The sequence below is a fragment of the Esox lucius genome, chromosome 25 (assembly GCF_011004845.1).
Source record: "Esox lucius isolate fEsoLuc1 chromosome 25, fEsoLuc1.pri, whole genome shotgun sequence".
In the NCBI taxonomy this organism is placed as follows: Eukaryota; Metazoa; Chordata; class Actinopteri; order Esociformes; family Esocidae; genus Esox; species Esox lucius.
In genome coordinates this window covers 19,007,400-19,030,360 of record NC_047593.1, presented here as the reverse complement: position 1 = coordinate 19,030,360, position 22,961 = coordinate 19,007,400, and the positions used below count along the sequence as shown (strand labels likewise).

General features: G+C 40.9%; 2 protein-coding genes across 3 annotated transcripts; both read right to left on the bottom strand.

Moving 5' to 3' along the window:
* Positions 1-1,096: 1,096 nt before the first annotated feature.
* On the bottom strand, positions 1,097-7,282 carry LOC114830682. The gene is made up of 5 exons (XM_034290926.1): positions 7,276-7,282; positions 3,942-4,343; positions 3,671-3,796; positions 2,312-2,376; positions 1,097-2,151 (listed from the first exon to the last, which is right to left on the bottom strand). The coding sequence occupies exons 1-5, from the start codon at positions 7,280-7,282 to the stop codon at positions 2,029-2,031; spliced, it is 723 nt and encodes a 240-aa protein (XP_034146817.1). The 3' UTR covers positions 1,097-2,028.
* Positions 7,283-7,424: 142 nt separating this feature from the next.
* On the bottom strand, positions 7,425-11,714 carry LOC106024221. 2 transcript variants are annotated; one of them, XM_029118409.1, is made up of 7 exons: positions 11,687-11,714; positions 10,500-10,562; positions 9,300-9,589; positions 8,455-8,874; positions 8,174-8,317; positions 7,867-7,934; positions 7,425-7,643 (listed from the first exon to the last, which is right to left on the bottom strand). In XM_029118409.1, the coding sequence occupies exons 3-7, from the start codon at positions 9,334-9,336 to the stop codon at positions 7,515-7,517; spliced, it is 798 nt and encodes a 265-aa protein (XP_028974242.1). In that variant the 5' UTR covers positions 9,337-9,589; positions 10,500-10,562; positions 11,687-11,714; the 3' UTR covers positions 7,425-7,514. The 2 variants fall into 2 exon arrangements, with proteins under 2 accessions (XP_028974242.1, XP_028974243.1); XM_029118410.2 differs by lacking the exons at positions 10,500-10,562; positions 11,687-11,714 and having other exon boundaries at positions 9,300-9,747.
* Positions 11,715-22,961: the final 11,247 nt, after the last annotated feature.

The window sequence follows — 22,961 nt, the reverse complement described above, 5'->3', positions numbered from 1 at the left end:
ACAATTATAAAACAAAACATGGCAAAGAAAAAAACGAAGAAATAAATCAACTGACCCCTGTTCCAAAGTCTGCATACCCTCAGTTCTTAATATTGTATATTGCCCCCTTTAGCATCAATGACAGCATGTAGTCTTTTGTAATAGTTGCCTATGAGGCCCTGAATTCTTGCAGGTGGTATAGCTGCCCATTCGTCTTGGCAAAATGCCTCCAGGTCATGCAAGGTCTTTGGTCAACTTGCATGAACCGCATGTTTGAGATCTCCCCAGAGTTGCTCGATGATTTTAAGGTCAGGAGACTATGATGACCACTCTAGAACCTTCACCTTTGTCTGCTGTAACCACTGGAGGTTCAACTTGGCCTTGTGCTTAAGGTCATTGTCGTGCTGGAAAGTCAAAGCATTCCATGCACAGCTTTTGTGCAGAAGAATGCCAATTGTCTGCCAGTACTTTCTGATAACATGCTGCATTCATCTTGCCATAATTTTCACAAGATTCCTTGTGCCTTTAGAGCTCACACACCCCCAAAACATCAGTGAGCCACGACCATGTTTCACAGTGGGGATGGTATTCTGTTCACTTTAGGCCTTGTTACCTCCTCTCCAAACATAGCGCTTATGGTTGTGACCATAAAGCTCTATTTTGGTCTCGTCACTCCAAATTACAGTGTGCCAGAAGCTGTGAGGTGTGTCAAGGTGTTGTTGGGCATATTGTAACCAATCTTTTTTCTGGCATTGGCGCAGTAAATGCTTCTTTTTGGCAACTCGACCATGCTGCTCATTTTTGCTCAAGTATCGTCATATTGTCCTCCTTGAAACAACCACACTGTCTTTTTCCAGAGCAGCCTGTATTTCTCCTGAGGTAACCTGTGGGTTTTTCTTTGTATCCCAAACAACTGAATTAATGTTAAATAAAGAAATTAATAGAATGAAATACAATGATTTAGTTTATATGTTTAATTATAATCATTGAGTTCAAAAATCATGATTAAAAAAACTTGTTATGAACAAGTTATTTTGTTATGAACATTTATACTCAAAAGCAAGGGCTTAAGGACTAAATATTAATAAAAAGCTATAATATAATAACTGTCCTTTATTCAGAAGTTAAATACATCCAAATATACATAAAACTTCACAATTACAAATATGCAAGCTCTCATTGTCATTCGTTGTCCCCCAAGCTGCTTTGTAATGCTATAGGTCTTACTGCTGGTATTGTTGGCTGGTATAGGTTATATTCTTCATGTATTGATGGTATTGAAACCAGCTAAATGACCTATATAGTACCAACAAAAAATACCAGCTGTATGACCTATACCAGTCACTCTGCTGGTATTGATGGCTGATATAAGTCACTCCGCTGGTATTGATGGTTTGTATAGGTTACTCTGCTGGTTTTGAGGGCTGGTATACATCACTCTCTGATGGTATTGATGGCTGGTATATGTCACTCTTTGATGGTATTGATGGCTTGTATAGGTCACTCTGCTGGTATTGATGGCTTGTATAGGTCACTCTGCTGGCATTGATGGCTGGTACAGGCCACTCTACTGGTATTGGTGGGTGGTACAGGTCACACTCTGATTGTATTAAGTGCTGGTATAGGTCACTCTCTGATGGTATTGATGGCTGGTATAGATCGCTCTCTGATGGTATTGAGGGCTGGTATAGGTCCTTCTCTGATGGTATTTAGGGCTGGTATAGGTCAATCTCTGATGGTATTGATGGCTGGTATAGGTCACTCTGCTAGTATTGATCACTGGTATAGGTCACTCTGCAGGTATTGATGGCTGATATAGGTCACACTCAAATGGTATTGAAGGTTGGTATACGTCACTCTCTGATGGTATTGATGGCTGGTATAGGTCACTCTCTGATGGTATTGATGGCTGGTATATGTTACTCTCTGATGGTATTGAAGGTTGGTATAGGTCACTCTGATGGTTTTGATGGTTGGTATACGTCACTCTCTGATGGTATTGATGGCTGGTATAGGTCACTCTCTGATGGTTTTGATGGTTGGTATAAGTCACTCTCTGATGGTATTGATGGCTGAATAGGTACTGAGATCAGAGTTCTCAACCTTCATTTTCTTTGGTCTCTTCTGTCCCTGACGGATGTCCAGTGAGGCATAACACACATCGCCTTCCCACTATTTGAGAGAACATTATTTAATTTGTAAAAACTATTGATACATCATGTATGAGATATTATGCAGTGTTATTTCTTCTGAACAGGACTGCGTTACAAGAAAATATAGGCTAAAAATCAAGATGGTCTCCCTTTTTGTAACTATCTAACTTCACAGGTACCTTCTGGCTGCTGACAATGTGCTGGTTGGTATTCATGTCTGGAGTAGGCTGAGTCTCAGTTCCAACTGTGGATTAGAGTTTGGCATGAATAAGCAAAATTATGTATATTAAGACTTAAATTGTACTAACAACATTTGTTTTAAGTAACTCATATTGGGGACAAAAACCAATGGTTAGGAAATATGACATTCTGTTAATAAATGTTAGTAAGATTAACAAAAAAATCCACTACATCAAATACAATCACTGGGTGCATCCTCTCCCTTTAATGACTATTATATACATTATAGACCATCCATATCCAATGGGATGACTATTATATACATTATAGACCATCCATATCTAATGGGATGACTATTATATACATTATAGACCATCCATATCCAAAGGGATGACTATTATATACATTATAGACCATCCATATCCAATGTGATGACTATTATATACATTATAGACCATCCATATCCAATGTGATGACTATTATATACATTATAGACCATCCATATCCAATGGGATGACTATTATTTATATTATAGACCATCCGGAATGTTGTAATCATGTACTGTAGCAAGTATGTCACAGAGTAAAGAGGGAGAGGTGAGATATATTACATGGTTGGGCAACCTGGATGGGGGTGGGGGCCACGGTACTTATATGTACTGGTCATCGGGGGGCTGCAGATAACTTGGAAATAGAGGGGGTGGGGGCCGCATGCGGGCCGCGGGCTGCAAGTTGCTCATACCTGCCTTATTGCCTTCATAAGATCACATGCCTTGAGTGCTGAGCAGCAAGACACAGAACGCAATTCATCTGTATGTGTGAACCTTATTGAGTTACAGTTTAGATGGAACTGTACTGTTGTGTGGGTGTGATGTAACTGGTGATATAAATACTGTGGACTGTAGATGGAACTGTACTGTTGTGTGGGTGTGATGTAACTGGTGATATAAATACTGTGGACTGAGTACAGTTCAAGTTGCTATGATGATGATTAATAGATTAAGTAACTAGAAAACACCATGTTCAACAACATAAATGTAAAACTGGTGGATTTCCTCTGTAGCTATTTATGTGATCTGGAACGTAATGGACACAAACTGTCAGAAACATGTTACTGAAATAATACATTCCATTGAACACTTTGATACAGATGCTCTATATTTTATGCTAATTACATTTAACATCTGGAAGGATTTTTCACATCTATGAAAGTCACGTTCTACATGTTTCGAAGACAGAATCACATGCCAGGTGTTTTTGTGTTTAGAAAGTGCTCAGCTTCAGCGGATGGAGTGCATTCAATATAAAATGTTAGAAGAAAACCTAGTGCTGGGAAGTAATAGAAGAAGACAACTCTACCTGATCTTCTGCAGAAGGAGTAGACACAGGTAGAGGAGAGGAGGACAGACACAGGACACAAACTGACCAGCAGAATCCAACACAGACCACAGTCTACAGGAGGTGAGGAGGACTCAGGTCTGATGTCTGAAAAACACGGAGGTGAACTGAGAATAGCGCCTAATACCACAGACAGATGTTTCAACCACCTCCTCTCTCTCCAGGAAACTAGACATGTCTAACCAATTCCCAAGATCCAGACATTAAGCTTGAAAAATGATATAGTTCTTACCAAATGAAAGCCTGGTGATGACATTTCCATAGCGGTTGAAGTCTTCCTTTTCAGTTTGGTTTCCTTCTTCCATTATAGTTGTGTTAGTCCCACAGTAGTAGAGTCCCAGGTCTGATTCAGTGACGTTCTCAATCAGTAGGTCATGGGTCCTCTTACTGATGTTCCAAACCAGAGTAAACCGAGAAAAGGCACTTTGAAAGTTTTCCAAATATTTCGGGTCTCTAACCCGCTTGTGACGTGTAATGACCAAATGTGGCTGGTCCACATGAGAACAGTTTCTGTACCACACAATTAGGGTATTAGGGAGTAACATGTCACAGTAGAGAGTCACATTGTCTCCTGGTCGGACTCTCAGCTCCACCTCTGACCCAGAGATCCCATCCTGACTGGAGGAAACAGCACCTACAGGTAAAAGGAGGGAACAGTGTTAGGGGATATGATTCGTTAACGCTTGGTTCATCAGAAACCTTTGTGATTTGCAAATATAAAGGAAACATCATGGTCATCACAATATGTCAGTAACAATACAGTCAATCATACATCAGATACTAAAGCAAATAAAGCAATAGGTGACTTACAAATAAGTGCCAAAAGAGAAACACTCATTCTGTCCATCTGGTAAAGGCCTGATTAAGTGGTGTTAGTGGGTAGAAGGTCTTCAGTGTCAGACAGTAGCAGGGTGTTTGTTGTGTGCTTCCGCGATGGTGTCTAGATCTACTTTACCATGAAAGGACATAAGAGCAGCGATTGGTTCAATCAAATGGAAAGTTTTCAAGTTGAAGCCATGTTGTGTGACGTGAAGAGGAGGGTCCAGCATCGAGCTAAACACCCTGAGGCTAACAACCTTAACGCCATTTTAATGTCACTGAAAATATCCAGTGTTGAGGTGGTCACAACAAATATCACAATAAATGGCCATTATCTACCCACTTTCAAAAAATAAACTCCAAATAATCAAATATATGTTGAGTCTGAACTTTGAAATTTGAATCAATGCTCATGGTCAAAGGTCTTAATTTGGCCTAAATCCCTGTTGTCAGAATGCATTTCGCCTCAAGTTAGGACTTGCATTTGATTAAACAATGATTTTTAAGTAGTCATAGAACTAAAGATACAAATGCAATCCAGGCCTTGATCTGAATAGAAAAACGGACAGACGAGCAGACAACACACTGACTGCGGCAACAGGAAGTTAGTGTGGGTTTCCTGTTTTGCTGAGTATGTCCTCTCAGCCAATCAGTGACTAGCTCTTTTGGGTGTTCTATGATGCCAACAACATGAGACTTGGCCACACAGGTATTGGTCTACATACAGTAAGTACATTTGCACTCATGGGTAGTCATGAAATTGCGGACTTGACTGTCATCCCTACATGTAGTCAGTCCTGTGTGGGAGGTGGTTTTACTCTGCTACTGCTGCTCTTCTGTCGTGGAGGGGTTCAGGTCTAACTGGAGGTCTGAGGGGTTAAAGGGGCCTTTTGGTTTTAGGAGAGGTCTGAGGGGTTAAAGGAGGACATCAGGACTGACATGTTAAGGGGGCTTTTAGGTCTGTACAAACCACAGTTATTTCCATTCACTTGTCATGTGACAAGACAGTTGTTGCTCTACCCTGGGGCCCTGCAGACAAGCAAACAAGAAAGATGTGTGTTTGACAGAGAGAGAGTGAGTCTGTGTGTGTGTGTGTCAATGCATAGGTGTGAGTGAGTTACCGAATCAGACAATCCACAACATTAGTAGTGGTCAACAAGTGTAAATAATAGGTATTTGGTAGGGAACATTCTATATGCATGTATACGTCTGTGGGGGTTGTAGTTCACTCAGCTAGTGATGCTGTAGGGGGCTAGTCTTCAGGTCTGTGGGGGTTGTCGTTCACTCAGCTAGTGATGCTGTAGGGGGCTAGTCTTCAGGTCTGTGGGGGTTGTAGTTCACTCAGGTGGTGATGCTGTATAGGGGCTATTCTTAAGGTCTGTGGGGGTTGTAGTTCATTCAGGTAGTGATGCTGCAGGGGGGCTAGTCTTCAGGTCTGTGGGGGTTGTAGTTCATTCAGGTAGTGATGCTGCAGGGGGGCTAGTCTTCAGGTCTGTGGGGGTTGTAGTTCACTAGGTGGTGATGCTGTAAGGGGGCTAGTCTTCACATCTTCAGGTCTGATATTTTTAGGTCACCAGAAACCACAGTTGTTTCCATCCACTTGCCTCGTCATTTTTCAACTTCTTTGTTAGCCTTTGTGATCTTGTGTGTGTGTGTGTGTGGGGGTGTACACGTCCCCACAAAGATAGTAAAACTTTGGTCAGGGTCTTAGTTCCCCACAAATATAGACCAACTTATAACACTCAAAACATGAGGTAGGACTTCTTCTAAGAATCACAGCCTGAATATTTCTCATCTCTATCTTGTTCTGTCAGACAAGATGGACTTGATTCAGTCATGAGGTGTGAACCTGTTACACTAACTGACCTCCTCACCATGAGAGGCTTTTAATGGACATTCTGGTTTTAAGGGGAAATTAGAGGCTTGTGACCAAAATTCGACAGTGGCTGGACATTCTGATTTAAATAATAGTGAGTTTCAGTACAGTATAATGAATCTGAATGTGGTTGGTGTCAACCATACTTGGATACTGTATAAAATGACGTCGGAGTGACTGTTTGGCAAATAATATCGATGGGATATTTCTCAAAGCAAGGTGATTGGTTTATCAGTCAAAGAAACCCCCTGCACAGTAGCAGTGTTGAGCAGGCCCACAGTATTGATGTAAAGCCACACCCCTCATCTGCTAAAGTCATAACTGCTAATAGGTCACACCCATTTAGCATAAGAGCCACACCCTCTTGGTGTATAGCCCACACCTTTGAAAGTGGAATGCAAGAGATTTTTACATTGTCATCATCATCATCATCATCTTCTTCCGCTTATCCGCGGCCGGGTTTCGGGGGCAGCAGTCTAAGCAGAGATGCCCTGACTTCCCTCTCCCCAGACACTTCCTCTAGCTCTTCCGGGGGACACCGAGGCGTTCCCAGGCCAGCCGGGAGACATAGTCCCTCCAGCGTGTCCTAGGTCTTCCCCGGGGTCTCCTCCCGGTGGGACGGGCCCGGAACACCTTCTCGGGAAGGCGTTCAGGAGGCATCCGGAACAGATGCCCAAACCACCTCAGCTGACCCCTCTCGATGACATTGTCATTTCAGTGAAATATGATAATGTATCCACAGTAATAGAGGAGGGGCTCTAGGCTTTGGGGGCCCTAAGCAAAATGTTTTTGGAGCCCCCTCTTTCCTAGTGGCTCTTGGCAACCGCTTATGTTACAAATGTCTAGGACCGGCCCTGCTTGTATTGCTCACCTGCCATGGGTGTGATTGGAGAGGTTTCCTTTGTGTCTGGAGAAATCTCTGAATTAATAAAGACGACGAAATGTACTAAATATAGTGAAGAATGTGTTTTATTGTCTAAGTCACTGTCAACTATAATTTCATTAACATGGAAAAAAATATTTGTATTTACAACTGGTTAAGTCTTTAATGACTGTCTGCTGGTATTGATGGCTGGTTTAGGTCACACTTTGCTTGTATTGTTGGCTGGTTTAGGTCACACTCTGCTGGTATTTGATGGTTGAATAAGTACTGAAGTCAGAGTTCTGCACTTTCTTCTTCTTTGGTCTCTTCTGTCCCTGGCGGATATCCAGTGAGGCGTAACACAGGTCTTGTTCCTCCTGAGAGACAGACACAGAGAGAATGACCCAGACACAGACAGAGACAAGGGAGATTTTTGATCATCAATCCCCAGAAATATTGAATACATCATCACAGATGTTTTTGTATACAATGTATACATGCTACTGACTGGAATAAGACCTGGTTACAAAAGTAGGTGGACTACAAAAAATGGTGGTCACCAATAGAACTACAATACCCTTAGTGAAACAGGCACAGTACCTTCTCTCTGCTGCCACTTCCTGTGGTGTTGATCCTGTTCAGAGGAACCTCTGCTGTCTCCATTGTTGCTGTAAAGATTTGGCATTATTAAAACTCAATAAAACCAAGAAAATATGCAAACCTTTAAGTAAAAAATGCAAAATATAAAAACGCTAGGCTATAAGACGTTCCTCATATTGACAGTAGCATTGACTAACGGTTGAGGTCAATAATATGAATACATGAAGTACTACCTAATGGATTAAATGTTACATAGATTACAAAGTGAAAGAGCGGACAAGGTTGAAAGTAACATGAGGTGCTGTACCGTTTCTTTTTCTGCAGAAGGAGTAAACACAGGAGGAGGAGAGGAGAGAGGAGAGGAGCGCAGACACAGGACACAGACTGAACATCAGAGTCCAACACACCCCACAGTCTTCAGGAGGGGAGGAGGGCTTGGTTGGACTGATGTCTGGACATAAACACACAGGACCGTTTTAATGGAGAATTACCTTCATATCACTGAAGACACTTTACAGCAACTGTCTTTTCACACCAATTCCCATGATACAGAAATAAGATGCAGCTTGAAAAATAATAAGTTCTTACCAAATGAAAGCCTTGTGGTGACATTTCCATAGTTGTAAAATCGTTGTTTTTCAATAGATTTTCCAATGTTCACCTTAGTCTCCATAGTCCCACAATAGTAGAGTCCCAGGTCAGATTCAGTGATGTTCTCAATCAGTAGATCATAGGTGTTGTTAGAGAGGTTCCACAACAAGGTAAACCGAGGAATAAAATTTAGAAAATATTGATCAAAAGGTATTAGGTGATCCCTGTAAGATGAAATAACAAGAGGAGGCTGGTGCTTGTGAGAGCAGTTCCTATACCACAAAATATCTACTCCAGTGGATGTCATGCAGTCACAGTAAAGAGTCACATTGTCTCCTGGTCTGACTATCAGCTCCACCTCTAATTCAGAGATCCCATCTTGACCGGAGGAAACAGCACCTACAAGTTGGCCTAAAACTGAACAAAACATGCCTGTTGAGATGAAACTCAACTCCAAAATGAACAGATAACATGGAAGTCATCTTAATATGACTTGACGAAGACTTCTCTTCACGAACGAGCTTTTTCATGCTGATGTACATGTTAATGTAAATCTGGTAAAATCAACTATATATGATTCAATTGTTGCAGTTTACGATAAACGTTCTTGGCTATGCAGCTCTGGAAAAAATGCAGAGACCACTGCACCTTTTACTTTCCTTTCCAAAAAAGTTAAAAAGGAAAGTTTTGAGTGTGGAACAGCAGCGTTCAATTTGCAGTGGTCTCTTAATATTTACCCTTCTGTTCCTCACTCAAAACCTTCCTTTTCGACTTTTTTGGAAAGGAATGAAAAAGGTGCAATGGTCTCTTAATTTCTTCCGGAGCTGTATTAGTTTACTCACATGAGATTGTGATGAGAGCAACCCCCAACCTGTCCATCTGTCTGAGTAGCAGGTTCTGATGTTATCGGAGAGTAGCAGGGTCTGATGTTGTCAGAGAGTAGCAGGGTCTGAATGGTGTCAGAGAGTCGCTGGTGTGTATTTCCGTGATAGTGACTAGATCGACTTCACCATTAAAGGGCAGCAGAGCAGTGATTGGTTCAATTGAGTGGAACATTTTCAGCTCGTGGTCTTTCTCTCAGAAACTCATGTCCTGTGACGTGACAGGGAAGGTCTAGCGTCGAGGTGCACATCTTTAAAACAAACGTCACGTAATGTCACTGGAAAACATTCAGACACACCCGGAAGACCTCAAGTATTCATTTAGATGTCATTTCTGCCTGCTGAGAAAGTCGTCTTTAGACAGAGGCCAAAGTGAATGCATAAACCAGAGGTCTGATACAATTGATGCTTTTTTTTTTTTTTATCAAACATGAAACAAATCATGATTATATAATGTTTATGACACATTTGCAAGGGCCTTTTGAAGCATCCTAAAAATATACACAAAACATCGTGCTTTGGTCTCCCTGGACGCCAAGGCAGACAGCAAATACAATCAGAATCCTACTATGTACAGTCACAATACAATCAGAATCCTACTATGTACAGTCACAATACAATCAGAATCCTACTATGTACAGTCACAATACAATCAGAATCCTACTATGTACAGTCACAATACAATCAGAATCCTACTATGTACAGTCACAATACAATCAGAATCCTACTATGTACAGTCACAATACAATCAGAATCAGTCACTATACTGTATATGTGGAGGTAAATGTGTCCATGTTGTTCTGCATGAAAGCATCATCATGGTTTTGGTGTTCTAGTTATTCTGCCATGTTAAGGGGCCTTCAGGTCTGAAACCACAAGTGTTTCCATCCACTAAACTACCACACAATGTCTCAACTGAACCCTTGAAATGTAAAGCAGATTACAGTAAATTACTGGATGAGCGTTTTCTCTGCAAATCACTGACCAACTGGGCGAACAAATAAAAATGCAGAATATGTCCGGTGTCATGAGTCGCTATATTTGAACGCTGCTATATTATTGTGCTGGGGGATATGAGGAATGCACTTCTAACTTTTCTCAGTTTCCTCCAGTTTAAAATTTTAGGAGGAGATGAGGTCCTGGTCCACACCTGCGGATTACCTGGTTTGGGGAGCCCATTGCTGTCCCTGTCCTTGTCCATCTGGTCAAGGTTGTGTCGGTGTACTGTATGAACACAAGAGCTTTTTTAGTTTATTTAAATGTGTAAAATAGTGATTATTGTTATTATTTAATCACAGTGTTACATGTCCTCAGGAGACACAGACTAACACAGTGGTACATGTCCTCAGGAGACACAGACTAACACAGTGGTACATGTCCTCAGGAGACACAGACTAACACAGTGGTACATGTCTTCAGGAGACAGACTAACACAGTGGTACATGTCCTCAGGAGACACAGACTAACACAGTGGTACATGTCTTCAGGAGACAGACTAACACAGTGGTACATGTCCTCAGGAGACACAGACTAACACAGTGGTACATGTCCTCAGGAGACACAGACTAACACAGTGGTACATGTCCTCAGGAGACACAGACTAACACAGTGGTACATGTCCTCAGGAGACACAGACTAACACAGTGGTACATGTCCTCAGGAGACACAGACTAACACAGTGGTACATTTCCTCTGGAGACACAGACTAACACAGTGGTACATGTCCTCAGGAGACAGACTAACACAGTGGTACATGTCCTCAGGAGACAACAGACTAACACAGTAGCCATGTCCTATAATGGAGCTGTCTGTCTGTCCGCCTGTCTCCCTTTGTGTGTGTTTGTGTGTGTGTGTGTGTATAGGTCTGTGCATGCCTTGCTGTGAATGTGTGGTTGTTATACTAGCTTCCCTGAAGTTCTCTGAAATTCAACCAGACCATTCAGCATTTTCAACACAACTATGATTCAATATGTCTGAGATAAATTAACCTGGTTTCAAGAACTATTCAAAATAATTGACTTTGTTGTACATATAAAATTAAGATATCCATAGCTTTTGGTGCATTAACTATATCTGCAGCAGTCTGATGATTTGCTCCACAACCAACATTATCAAATTGTAGCAGTAACCGAATGCACGTGAACACCCGCAAAGAAATAAGATTTACCCGCGCAAACGTAACCTGCGATTATTATGGCCGCCTGATGGATTTTCAAAACGCAAATTAAAGAAATAAACTGTGATTAAAAACCTGCACTCTAAGCTTAAAGTAAATAATGTAAGCAGCCAATGGTAACCAATGAACACAATTTTCAGAGATGCAAAGCAAGCAGAATCACATGGCCTACCTGTATAGGAGTTGATGTGGCCGCGTCAAATGCAAATAATCATCCTTTGGCAGAGTGCTTCCAAACACACCTTTTCTCCTCAAATGTCGTGGTAAATTCCATGTAATGTTTCATATTGAAGGCAGCGCCATTACAGCTATCTAACAAATAGTTGCCTAATCTATTAAACAATTCCTGTAAAAGTTATCAGTGCAACTCGTCCTGGCTGTGTTGTTCGGTGCATTTGACAAATAAACCTTGGAACTTGAAAAAGATATAACACCAGGTATGCCTATCATTGTTCTGAGAATTATGCGTCGAGTAGATAACTAAATAACATTTTATATGACTCGCTTAATATTATCGAAGATATACTCTGTTTTTACCAGCCATCCAGCCAAGCAAAACTGGAGAAATTTAAGCGCGCTTCCTCCGTCACTAAACTGGTTATGCGCGTCCACCTTCGCACGCATGATGATCACACACGCACACATCTGAGGCGCCCAATAAATGTTTTGGTTGAAATAACAATGTTTTTATAACATTAAATAATAAATTCAAACATACAACATGTCATAATTATTTCGCGCACCTATTCTTTTTCAATTGAAATAATCCAAAAGTAATCATACATTTTTTCAAAAGTATCTGTAATCCGATTACAATATTTTTGCTGGTAAGGTGACTGATTACAGTTAGTTTTGTAATTACTTGTAATTCGTTACTGCCCAACTCTGTATATACTATATAAGTGTTTCATCTGGAGCTTTTTGGGCTTAAAGGATTGTGAGTATGGTCCTGAAACGCATCCTACCAGCGCAGAAAACAGGCATGAGGCGATGCTGACTGTATTTAAAACGTCAACAGTACATGAACCCAGGTCTGGTGTGAATATCCTGCTGAGTTTTAACTTACAGTTTTAAACAGAGGTGTGAAACCATGACATTTTGCATAGAGGTGGACCGTCTAACTCTAGAGTGGAAATGCCCCCCTACTTACACTCTTCACTCTCCCACTTGAAGATGGACATGCTGCTAATCGCTCTGATCACACTCTTATGTGAGTAAATTAATAGAGCATCTTTTTGCACTGATAGATTACAGATTAACATTGCTGGTTTATTTTTCTTTCATTGTACTAGTTTGATATGTGTTATTTCAGGGTTTTTATGGCATGTAGTCTTACCTGTGTTCTATCATTATTAAATATCTTTATGTAATATAAATCTGTCATATTTTTGCCGGTGTAGTTGTTTAAAAGCACAGCCTGTCTCATGGGAGAACCTGTTTCAAATCCAGCATAGGCAACAACATTCATCCCTTCTTGCCTGGTTCCTTTTCTTGTTATTTAATGCCTTAAGTGACCCTGTCTATAGGCACCGATTCTTCCAGTCAGGATGGGATCTCTGGATCAGAAGTGGAGCTGAGGGTGAGACCAGGAGACCACATCGTTCTCCACTGTGACGTCATAAACAACATATCCACTCTGTGGTACCAGAACCGTTCCTGTGGGAGTGACCATTTCAATGTGTCTGTGTTCAGTTCACTTGAGAAACCGGTGCCACGCTTTACTTTAATATGGAGGCATTCTAAGGGGGTCTACGATCTTCTGATTGAGAACATCACTGAGTCTGACCTTGGACTCTATTACTGTGCCACCGTGGGCATCGAGAAGCAGCTCACCGCGAACAGGGACATATACTGCGCTGAGATCTACCACTATGGAAACACCAACAGGAGGATTTCATTTGGTACGAATGCTCTGCTTGTTTGTGTTTATGGTTAATGGGTTGGTTTTCTTGGGAAAATAAGTGTACAAACTCTGTGTTTTATTGTTTCACACACAAGAAAATCTAAATATTCTACCCAGAATAATTTACACTAGATCGTGCAAAGACAATATTCAATTACACATTGTAAAGAAATGATGCTTGATGGTTTTAAAGTACATAGACAACTAATATTTTAAATTGGTGACTTATCTAACAGATGAAATTCCGGACTGTTACTTGGCTTACTCTGATGTCTACTCCATCCTGCTGGCGGCCTACAGAGCTTTGTATCTGCTGCTCGTTCCTTGTGCCTTCTGGGTTGGGGAAATATAAGGTGGGTCAGAAGGACATGGGTCCACTACAAGCTGATATCAGATTGTATCATAAATGACCAAGGCCATTACCAGACCTTCAATACATATCTGTCAATCAAGTCCGTGCTGCATTTGAAGATTCTACCAGATGTTCTTTTGTTTTGATCTCAGGAGCTCCAAGGAACCAGGAGGAAGTTCTGGAACAAATCAGACAACAGTCATTCTTGGTGACAGAACTCTAGGCTGTGTCCCCGGGAGAACGCCCTGATTCCAAAAGGATTGTAAAAGGACTTTACAATTATCTGTGCAGCATGTCTTTTTCATTGTTCAAATCATGTTTCTGTCTGGTAAACCTAAAACCTGGTAATAGTTCTTGTTAAAAGTTTTGTCAACATTAGTGATGTGTGTGACTCAATCAGAATTGGGTGGTGTCATTCTTTAACCATAGTTCCTTGGGCGTTTGTGCTAGGCACATCATTCTTTACTGGGTACAACAGAACCTTGTGCACTGCCAAAATGCAGAATGTTTGGAGAGGTAGAGTGCCAGGAGAGACCGTCACAAAGACCACATTTTCTCATCTTAGTGCACACTGATCCCTCGTTGAAAAATATCTGCAGCGTAGTCTTTTCAAGTGGCATGCTCTACCAACTGAGCAACCCAAAAACACACACACAAAATATACACATAGTCGAAAACCACAGACAGACACACACAACATACATCATAACAACTTAAGCCACAATTTGCTGTAGTTTTGTGGTCTGTCAGAATGTGTGTGTGTGTGTTCATATGTGCTTGCCTGCCTGGGTGTGAGTCTGTGATCATCTTGCTCTCTCTGGTACTGTTCAGTAATGTATAGTATAGAGTTCAACTCCATCAGTAATGTAGGCCAGAGGTTCCAGGCGTGGGAGGAAAGACCTGCAGTAAACCACCACTGTTTCCTCTCTTTGACCTTCAGTTATATCTCAGCAAAAGATATGATGACAATTTTCATTAATCCCATGTAATAACCAGTTGATGTTGTGTCTAATATGTGGGATCAAATAAATAGCTACTAGAATGTGGTTTGGTCTGAAACAACACTATTCAGCATCACCTATGTTGATCAAGGCCTCGCATCTGGGTTGAAATGCTCAGTTGGATTCTGCTGTTCAGTCTGTGTTTTGTGTTTGTTCAGATCTCCTCCACACCTTCTGTTTCTACTCCTTCTGCAGAAAAACAGGTGTATTTTAACTTTTCATGCTATTCCTAATCAATTATGGTATCAGTTATACAACTGACTGCTGTTTATTAAACAAGATACTCACAGGCCCAACTACTCACAGACACAGCTACTTACAGACCCAGCTACTCACAGACAAATATGCTCACAGCCCCAGATACTCACAGCCCCAGCTACCCAGCTACTATCTGTCCCAGCTATTCACAGACCTATGAGTTTATGAGTAGCCGGGTCTGTGAGTAGCTATGTCTTTGAATATCTTTGTCTGTGAGTCCAGCCCCTTTAACTCTCCACAAGAGAGAAGCTGGGCTAGCTGAGCCGACCACAAACCACACATACAGACCAATACATACATATATAATCATGTGCACGGTAACATACTATATGTACACACACATCGATATAACAAATAAATGGAAAAAAAATACATGAGTGTGTGTACATAAATCACCTGTAATATTGATTTTTATTTCACAACATTTTACATTACAAACTGTACTTTAAGAGCATGTATTTATAAACATGAAACCCACACTGACTTCCTGTTTCCGTTCTTATGTACATATGTTTTTTCAATAACAATTGTTTACATTCTTCTGTCAAATGGTGACAGCGAATTTGTATCTGCATTTCTAAATCATGGTTGTTCATGTGTACTGATGCTGTGTATGCAACACACAAAAACATGTATCACACATCACCAGGAAAACAAGAATAGCTACTTTCGGTTGAATGTCATACCAGTGTGTCACTCAACTGTGTATCTAATGCATCATGGGTATTGTAGTTTACAAAAAACAGCAGTTTAATAATGCTCAACAAATATTGATTGAGCATGAAACCACTGTGTGTATTCAGTGTCTCTATGAGTGTTGTCTTCTCATCCTTGGTGTTTGTTCTGCTCATCAGCTGAGGATTACAATCCAGAGGGTTGTGTGTGTGACCCAGTTTAAAGGGGCCTCTAACTGACTGCACTTCAAACAGTTAATAAAATAGACCTACATTATTGTACATGTATGACGGATAATATTTAAAGCTGCGCGAACATCATTATAAAGATCTGTAGGCCTACTTAATGCTCTCGTCTTCAATGGTCAGATTTCGTATTAAAAGGTGTAATTAACTCTAATTTGACAGGAAGCTTTATGTTTGTTTTGGAATTTCTTTTTCCTGCTCTATGTCCATTCATGGTAAAGCTCCATCTAATGTCGTCATCATGGAAATCTGCACCCCTAGACCCAAATACCCTCAGACAACACACCAGACCTGAATACAACAAGATGGACACGTTTTGTATGGCTTTAATTGTAACCTTATGGGAGTACACGTGTTTTACCTGGATAATTGCTGCCTGTGTTTTAATTACTGAGATGTTGTTTCGACCCGTAACGGTTGCTGTATTTCCACGTGTAGAGAAGTTTCTGATGAACCAAGCGTTGTAACACCCTTCCTTTCTCTGCCACCAGTAGGCGCAGTGTCTTCCAGTCAGAATGGGATCTCTGGATCAGAGGTGGTGCTGAGAGTCAGACCAGGAGACAACATCACTCTGTACTGTGACTGCAGAACATCCACTGAATATACATCACATGGTTCAGGAAATGCTCTCACCAGCATTAGCATCTTCTAATTGTGCCAGTTACAAAGCAACTGATCATTCCTCACTTCACTCCACTGTGTGTGTGTGTGTGTGTTTGAATCAAAGTAGTGACTTAATTGCTCCAACTGGGCTTGTTTTAAGGAAAATCTGCTAAATTTATGTATTGCCATAAAATTTAAACGAAAAGGTTTTGCCCCTTGAGTTGACAACAGGCAGCTATATGAGTGAAGTCTTAAGTCTTTCTTTCTTGAGTGGGAATGTATTGGGATTAATTGCTAGGAAAAATACTTGAGATCTAGCCTTTTAATACAGTGGGCATATACACACTGAATGGATATGTACTGTAGTTGGTGGTAGTAATCTGTTTAGTGATGTTTTTCCTTCCCCAGCACCAATGGCACCATGGACCTTCCTGACTGGTATGGACTGAGTGACTGGTATAGACTGGGTGACTGGTATGGATTGGGTGTCTGGTATGGACCGGGTGACTGGTATGGACTGGCTGACTGGTATGGACTGGGTGTCTTGTATGGACTGGGTGTCTTGTATGGACTGGCTGACTGGTATGGACTGGGTGTCTGATATGGACTGGCTGACTGGTATGGACGAACTGACTGTTAAGGACTAGGTGTCTGGTATGGACTGGGTGACTGGTATGGACCGGGTGACTGGTATGGACTGGCTGACTGGTATGGACTGGGTGACTGTAATGGACTAGGTGTCTGGTATGGACTGGGTGTCTGTGGTCTGATCTGGGTCCTGGTGGTGTCCTCCAGAACTCTGTTTCTGGTCCTCATCCCTGCTGCCTTCCTTACTGGGAATACTTATGGTGGGTCAGGACACCAGTCTACTAAATATCAGTCAGTGTTTAAATTCATCAGTCAGACCAGGATGTGAAAACTCTTTAAGATGTTTTTTGTTGTTTTGTTAAGTCAGGAGTTAATAAGGAGAAGAGGAAACTCCGGGAGAGAAGCAGAGACCAGTCATTCTCCATATCTGCAATGAACTGATCAGCACTTCCACTTGTCCAGTGAGATTACCATGCAGGACCAGATTAATAAATTATAGGCTGTGAGAAATTATTTTTATAGATTCCTGATGATCTCATTGTGGTGAAATGTCTAAAGATTAGATAGAAAATTACAGATGTGTTTCTTTGAATTCTGCATTGTTGAGATTGGTGGTTCTACATATTATTCATCTCTTCTAAGCAGTAGGTATTTGCTCACCAATTTGTAGCCTATATTTTATCTGTAAATGCATAAAAACATTAGCAAAAGCCAAGGCCATGTATTTATTATCTTTCAGTTTAAAATCATGATAAAAAAGCTCACTATTGTTATGAACATATAAAATCAAATGCCATGGACTGGAGAAAATATTAATAAAAGTTTTGGGGAAAAAATGATATATAAATGATATGTATATATATATAAATATATATATATATATATAATTTCTTCAAAAGTTAAATACATCCAAATATATATATATAACTATATATAACAACTAAAACATCCAAGCTGTCAATGTCATTCTTTATCCTCCCAGCTGTATTGAAATGGTTTAGGTCTCACTGCTGGTATTGTTGGCTGGTATAGGTTAAACTCTTCTGGTATTGATGGCTGGTATTTGTCACTCTGCTAGTATTGATTGCTGAGTAGGTACTGAGGTCAGAGTTCTGGACTTTCTTCTTCTTTGATCTCCTCTGCCCTTGATGGGTGTCCACTGAGGCATAACACAGGTCTTCCTCCTAAGAATGAGAATAATCTTTTTTTTGTTTATCCTGAATAGGACTGTTACAAGAAAATAAAGACTTTAAATCAAGATGGCCTCCATCAAATTTCATGGGAACCTTCTCACTGATGTTGCTTTGCCTGCTGGTTATGATGTTTGGAGTAGCAGTCTCATCTGTGGAGCAGAGTTTAGCATAAATAAACAATAATATCCAAATATATACTAACAACATTTGTTTTACATCATTTATGTTGGAGACAAAGACAAATGGTCAGGCAATACAACAAATGCTTAACTAAATGTTAGTAAGATTTAAAAAAACAATGACTGAGTGCAAATTCGCCCTCTCATGAATACAATACATTATGGACCTGTGATGAGGTTTTGAAAATATACGGAACTTAAGTTTCTAATCAGCAATAAATATTTTCCTTAAAACAAAATCAAATTGCTTATGAATTCGCATAGCCAGTTCAGAAAGGAAACCCAAGCTGTCATTGGTCAGTGACGTATCAGCTGATGACTGGGATTGCTCCAATCACAATGTCAAATTTTTTACTGACTCTTTATTGGTCAGGTTACTCCCTCAGTCTGATGTGTACTGGTCATGCTGTCATGTGAACCCACCCACCACCACTGCCTCCACCTGATTGGTCCTGTGTTTCTTTCTCATGGGGGGGATCGGTGCTTGCTCATTGCCTATGGGGATTCCTATTCATAATATTATGGTGAAGTTGTTCGTAGAATTGTATACATAATCATGTGATGGCAGTGAGTAACCCCAGAGAAGCAGAACCTAATGCCAAGACTTATAATTTATAAATGTATAATTATAAAACTTATTATAACTTATAATTTAAGACAAATGTTGTTGTGCATGTTTATTATACATGGTTAACCCCGATGTTTAAGTTAAATTCAGCAAGAAATTTTTAATTATTTTTTAGGGGCATCACATCAAGAATGGTCTTTTATTTCCTGTAGGTATTATAACAAAATAACAAACTATGTATCAGGAAGGAGCTCTACACTGTTGTAGTCATGTACTGTAGCAAGTATGATGGAGGTACTATGTATGACAAGTCAACGAGCAGAGTAAAGAGGGAGAGTTGAGATCTTATTACAGGGTTGGGCAACCTGGATGGGGGTGGGGGCCACGCATTATATGTACTGGTCATCAGGGGGCCGCAGATAACTTGGAAAAATAGTGGGTTGAGGCCGCATGCGGGCCGCTAGTTGCTCATACCTGCCTTATTGCCTTCATAAGATCACATACCTTGAGTGCTGAGCAGCAAGACACAGAACGCAATTCATCTGTATGTGTGGACCTTATTGAGTTACAGTTTAGATGGTTCTGTATTGTTGTGTGTGTGTGATGTAACTGGTGATATAAATACTGTGGACTGTAGATGGAACTGTACTGTTGTGTTGGTGTGATGTAACTGGTGATATTAATACTGTGGACTGTAGATGGAACTGTACTGTTGTGTGGGTGTGATGTAACTGGTGATATAAATACTGTGGACTATACCACAGACAGATGTTTCAACCACCTCCTCTCTCTCCAGGAAACTAGACATGTCTAACCAAAGATCCAGACATTAAGCTTGAAAAATGATATAGTTCTTACCAAATGAAAGCATGGTGATGACATTTCCATAGCGGTTGAAGTCTTTCTTTTCAGTTTGGTTTCCTTCTTCCACCATAGTTGTGTTAGTCCCACAGTAGTAGAGTCCCAGGTCTGATTCAGTGACGTTCTCAATCAGTAGGTCATGGGTCCTCTTACTGATGTTCCAAACCAGAGTAAACCGAGAAAAGGCACTTTGAAAATTTTCCAAATATTTAGGGTCTCTAACCTGCTTGCGAGGTGAAATGATGAAGCGTGGCTGGTCCTTATGAGAATAGTTTCTGTACCACACAATTAGGGTATTAGGGAGTAACATGTCACAGTAGAGAGTCACATTGTCTCCTGGTCGGACTCTCAGCTCCACCTCTGACCCAGAGATCCCATCCTGACTGGAGGAAACAGCACCTACAAGTAAAAGGAGGGAACAGTGTTAGGGGATATGATGCGTTAACGCTTGGTTCATCAGAAACCTTTGTGATTTGCAAATATAAAGGAAACATCATGGTCATCACAATATGTCAGTAACAATACAGTCAATCATACATCAGATATTAAAGCAAATAAAGCAATAGGTGACTTACAAATAAGTGCAAAAAGGGAAACACTCATCCTGTCCATCTGGTAAAGGCCTGATTAAGTGGTGTTAGAGGGTAGAAGGTCTTCAGTGTCAGACAGTAGCAGGGTGTTTGTTGTGTACATCCGTGATGGTGACTAGATCTACTTTACCATGAAAGGACATAAGAGCAGCGATTGGTTCAATCAAATGGAACGTTTTCTAGTTATGGTCCTTCTCTCCGAAGCCATGTTATGTGACGTGAAGAGGAGGGTCTAGCATCGAGCTAAACACCCTGAAGCTAACAACCTTATCGCCATTTTAATGTCACTGAAAACATCCAGTGTTGAGTTGGTTACTAAAAATATAAAACAATAAATTACCATATACCCACTTTCAAAAAATAAACTCTGTAAACAACCAAATAGTCTGAACTTTGAATCAGTTCTCATGGACAAAAGACTTAATTAGGCCTAAATCCCTGTTTTCAGAATGCATTTCGCCTCATGTTAGGACTTGCATTTGATTAAACATAGATTTTTAAGAAGTCATAGAACATAAGATACAAATGCAGTCCAGGCCCTGATCTGAATAGGAAACCGGACGGACGAGCAGGCAACACACTGACTGCGGCAACAGGAAGTTAGTGTGGGTTTCCTGTTTTGCTGAGTGTCTTCTCAACCAATCAGTGACTAGCTCTTTTGGGTGTACTATGATGCCAACAACATGAGACTTTGCAATGTTGGTTTTGGTCAGCATTTATATGTTTTCACTCATGGTTAGTTATGAACATGTGGACTTGATTGCGAGCATGTAGGTCTGAGGGGTTAAAGGAGGACATCAGGTCTGACATGTTAAGGGGGGTTTCAGGTCTGTATAAACCACAGTTATTTCCATTCACTTGTCATGTGACTAGACTGTTGTTGCTCTACACTGTGGCCCTGCAGACACACAGGAAATGTGTATGTGAATGCATGTGTGTGTGTCCATGCACAGGTGTAAAACTGATCAGACAGTTGGTAACATTAGTAGAAATCAACATGGTTTTGCATGTGTTCATATACATAATACATATTTGGAAGTGAACATGTGATTTTATATGCATGTAGATGTCTTTGGAGGTTGTAGATCACTCAGCTAGTGATGCTGTAGGGGGACTAGTCTTCAGGTCTGTGGGGGTTGTAGTTCACTCAGCTAGTGATGCTGTAGAGGGCTAGTCTTCAGGTCTGTGGGGGTTGTAGTTCACTCAGCTAGTGATGCTGCAGGGCGACTAGTCTTCAGGTCTGTGGGGGTTGTAGTTCACTCAGCTAGTGATGCTGTATAGGGCTAGTCTTCAGGTCTGTGGGGGTTGTAGTTCATTCAGCTAGTGATGCTGTAGGGGGCTGGTCTTCAGGTCTGTGGAGGTTGTAGTTCACTCAGCTAGTGATGCTGTAAGGGGGGCTAGTCTTCAGTTGTTCAGGTCTGAGGTTTTTAGATTGGTCGAAACTACAGTTGTTTCCATCTACTTGTCACTTGTTAAGCTTTGATGTTTTCACTGTTGATAGATAAACCTAACTAGCAGGACCCAGTCAAGTCTCCTACAAAAACTCTGGGGGGATTAAAGACGTCTTCAGGGCTGAGGGGAGATTTTCAGTTCAGTAGAAACAGAAGTTGTTTCCATCCACTTGCCACGTCATTTGTCAACTTTTTTGCCTCTGTGGTCCTGAGGTGTGTGTGTGTGTGTATATATATAAACACGTGTCCCCACAAAGATGTGTGTGTGCTTGTGTGTGTCTGTGTGTTTGTGTGTGTGTGTGTGTCTTTGCATTCATGCATGTGTGGGTTTTTGTAAATAATTATTTATTACTGTTAAGAAAAGGTATATTGTACATGTGTATAGACAGTAACATGTGCATGTTTAATGCTTACACTTCAAACACTCAACATGCAAGAAGATGGACGTGCTTCGGTCATGAGGTGTGAACTGCTAACATCAGAGTGCAGGCTGGGGTTTCGGTGTGGATCCTTTGTGATCGTGTGAACATGTTTTATTAACTGACATCCTCATCAAAGACCAAGCTGCTCTCTGACACTCACAACATGAGAGGGACCGGCTGTTTACGGACGTGGTTTTAAGGGGGAACTAGAAGATACAACCTGTGACCCAAATTCCACTTTTTTGAGCAAACAATGTAAAAGTCCTTCTCGACCCCTCCTCCAGGGTCATTTTATCACTGCATCTTTGGTGTTATAATTAATATAAATAGTGTATTTTAGTACAGTACAATAAATCTGCATGTAGTTGGTGTTAACCATGCATGGACATACAGGTCACTTAGTTTGACCTCTGGAATACAATAATCTGTGACGTTGTTGTTGTTGTTTTTCCGTACCTCCTCTTCCCCTGAAGTTTCTCCTGACTGTGGTCAAAGCAGGGTTTCTGTTTCTGGTCCTCATTCCTGAGGCCGTCTTCTTCAGGAAAACATACAGTGAGC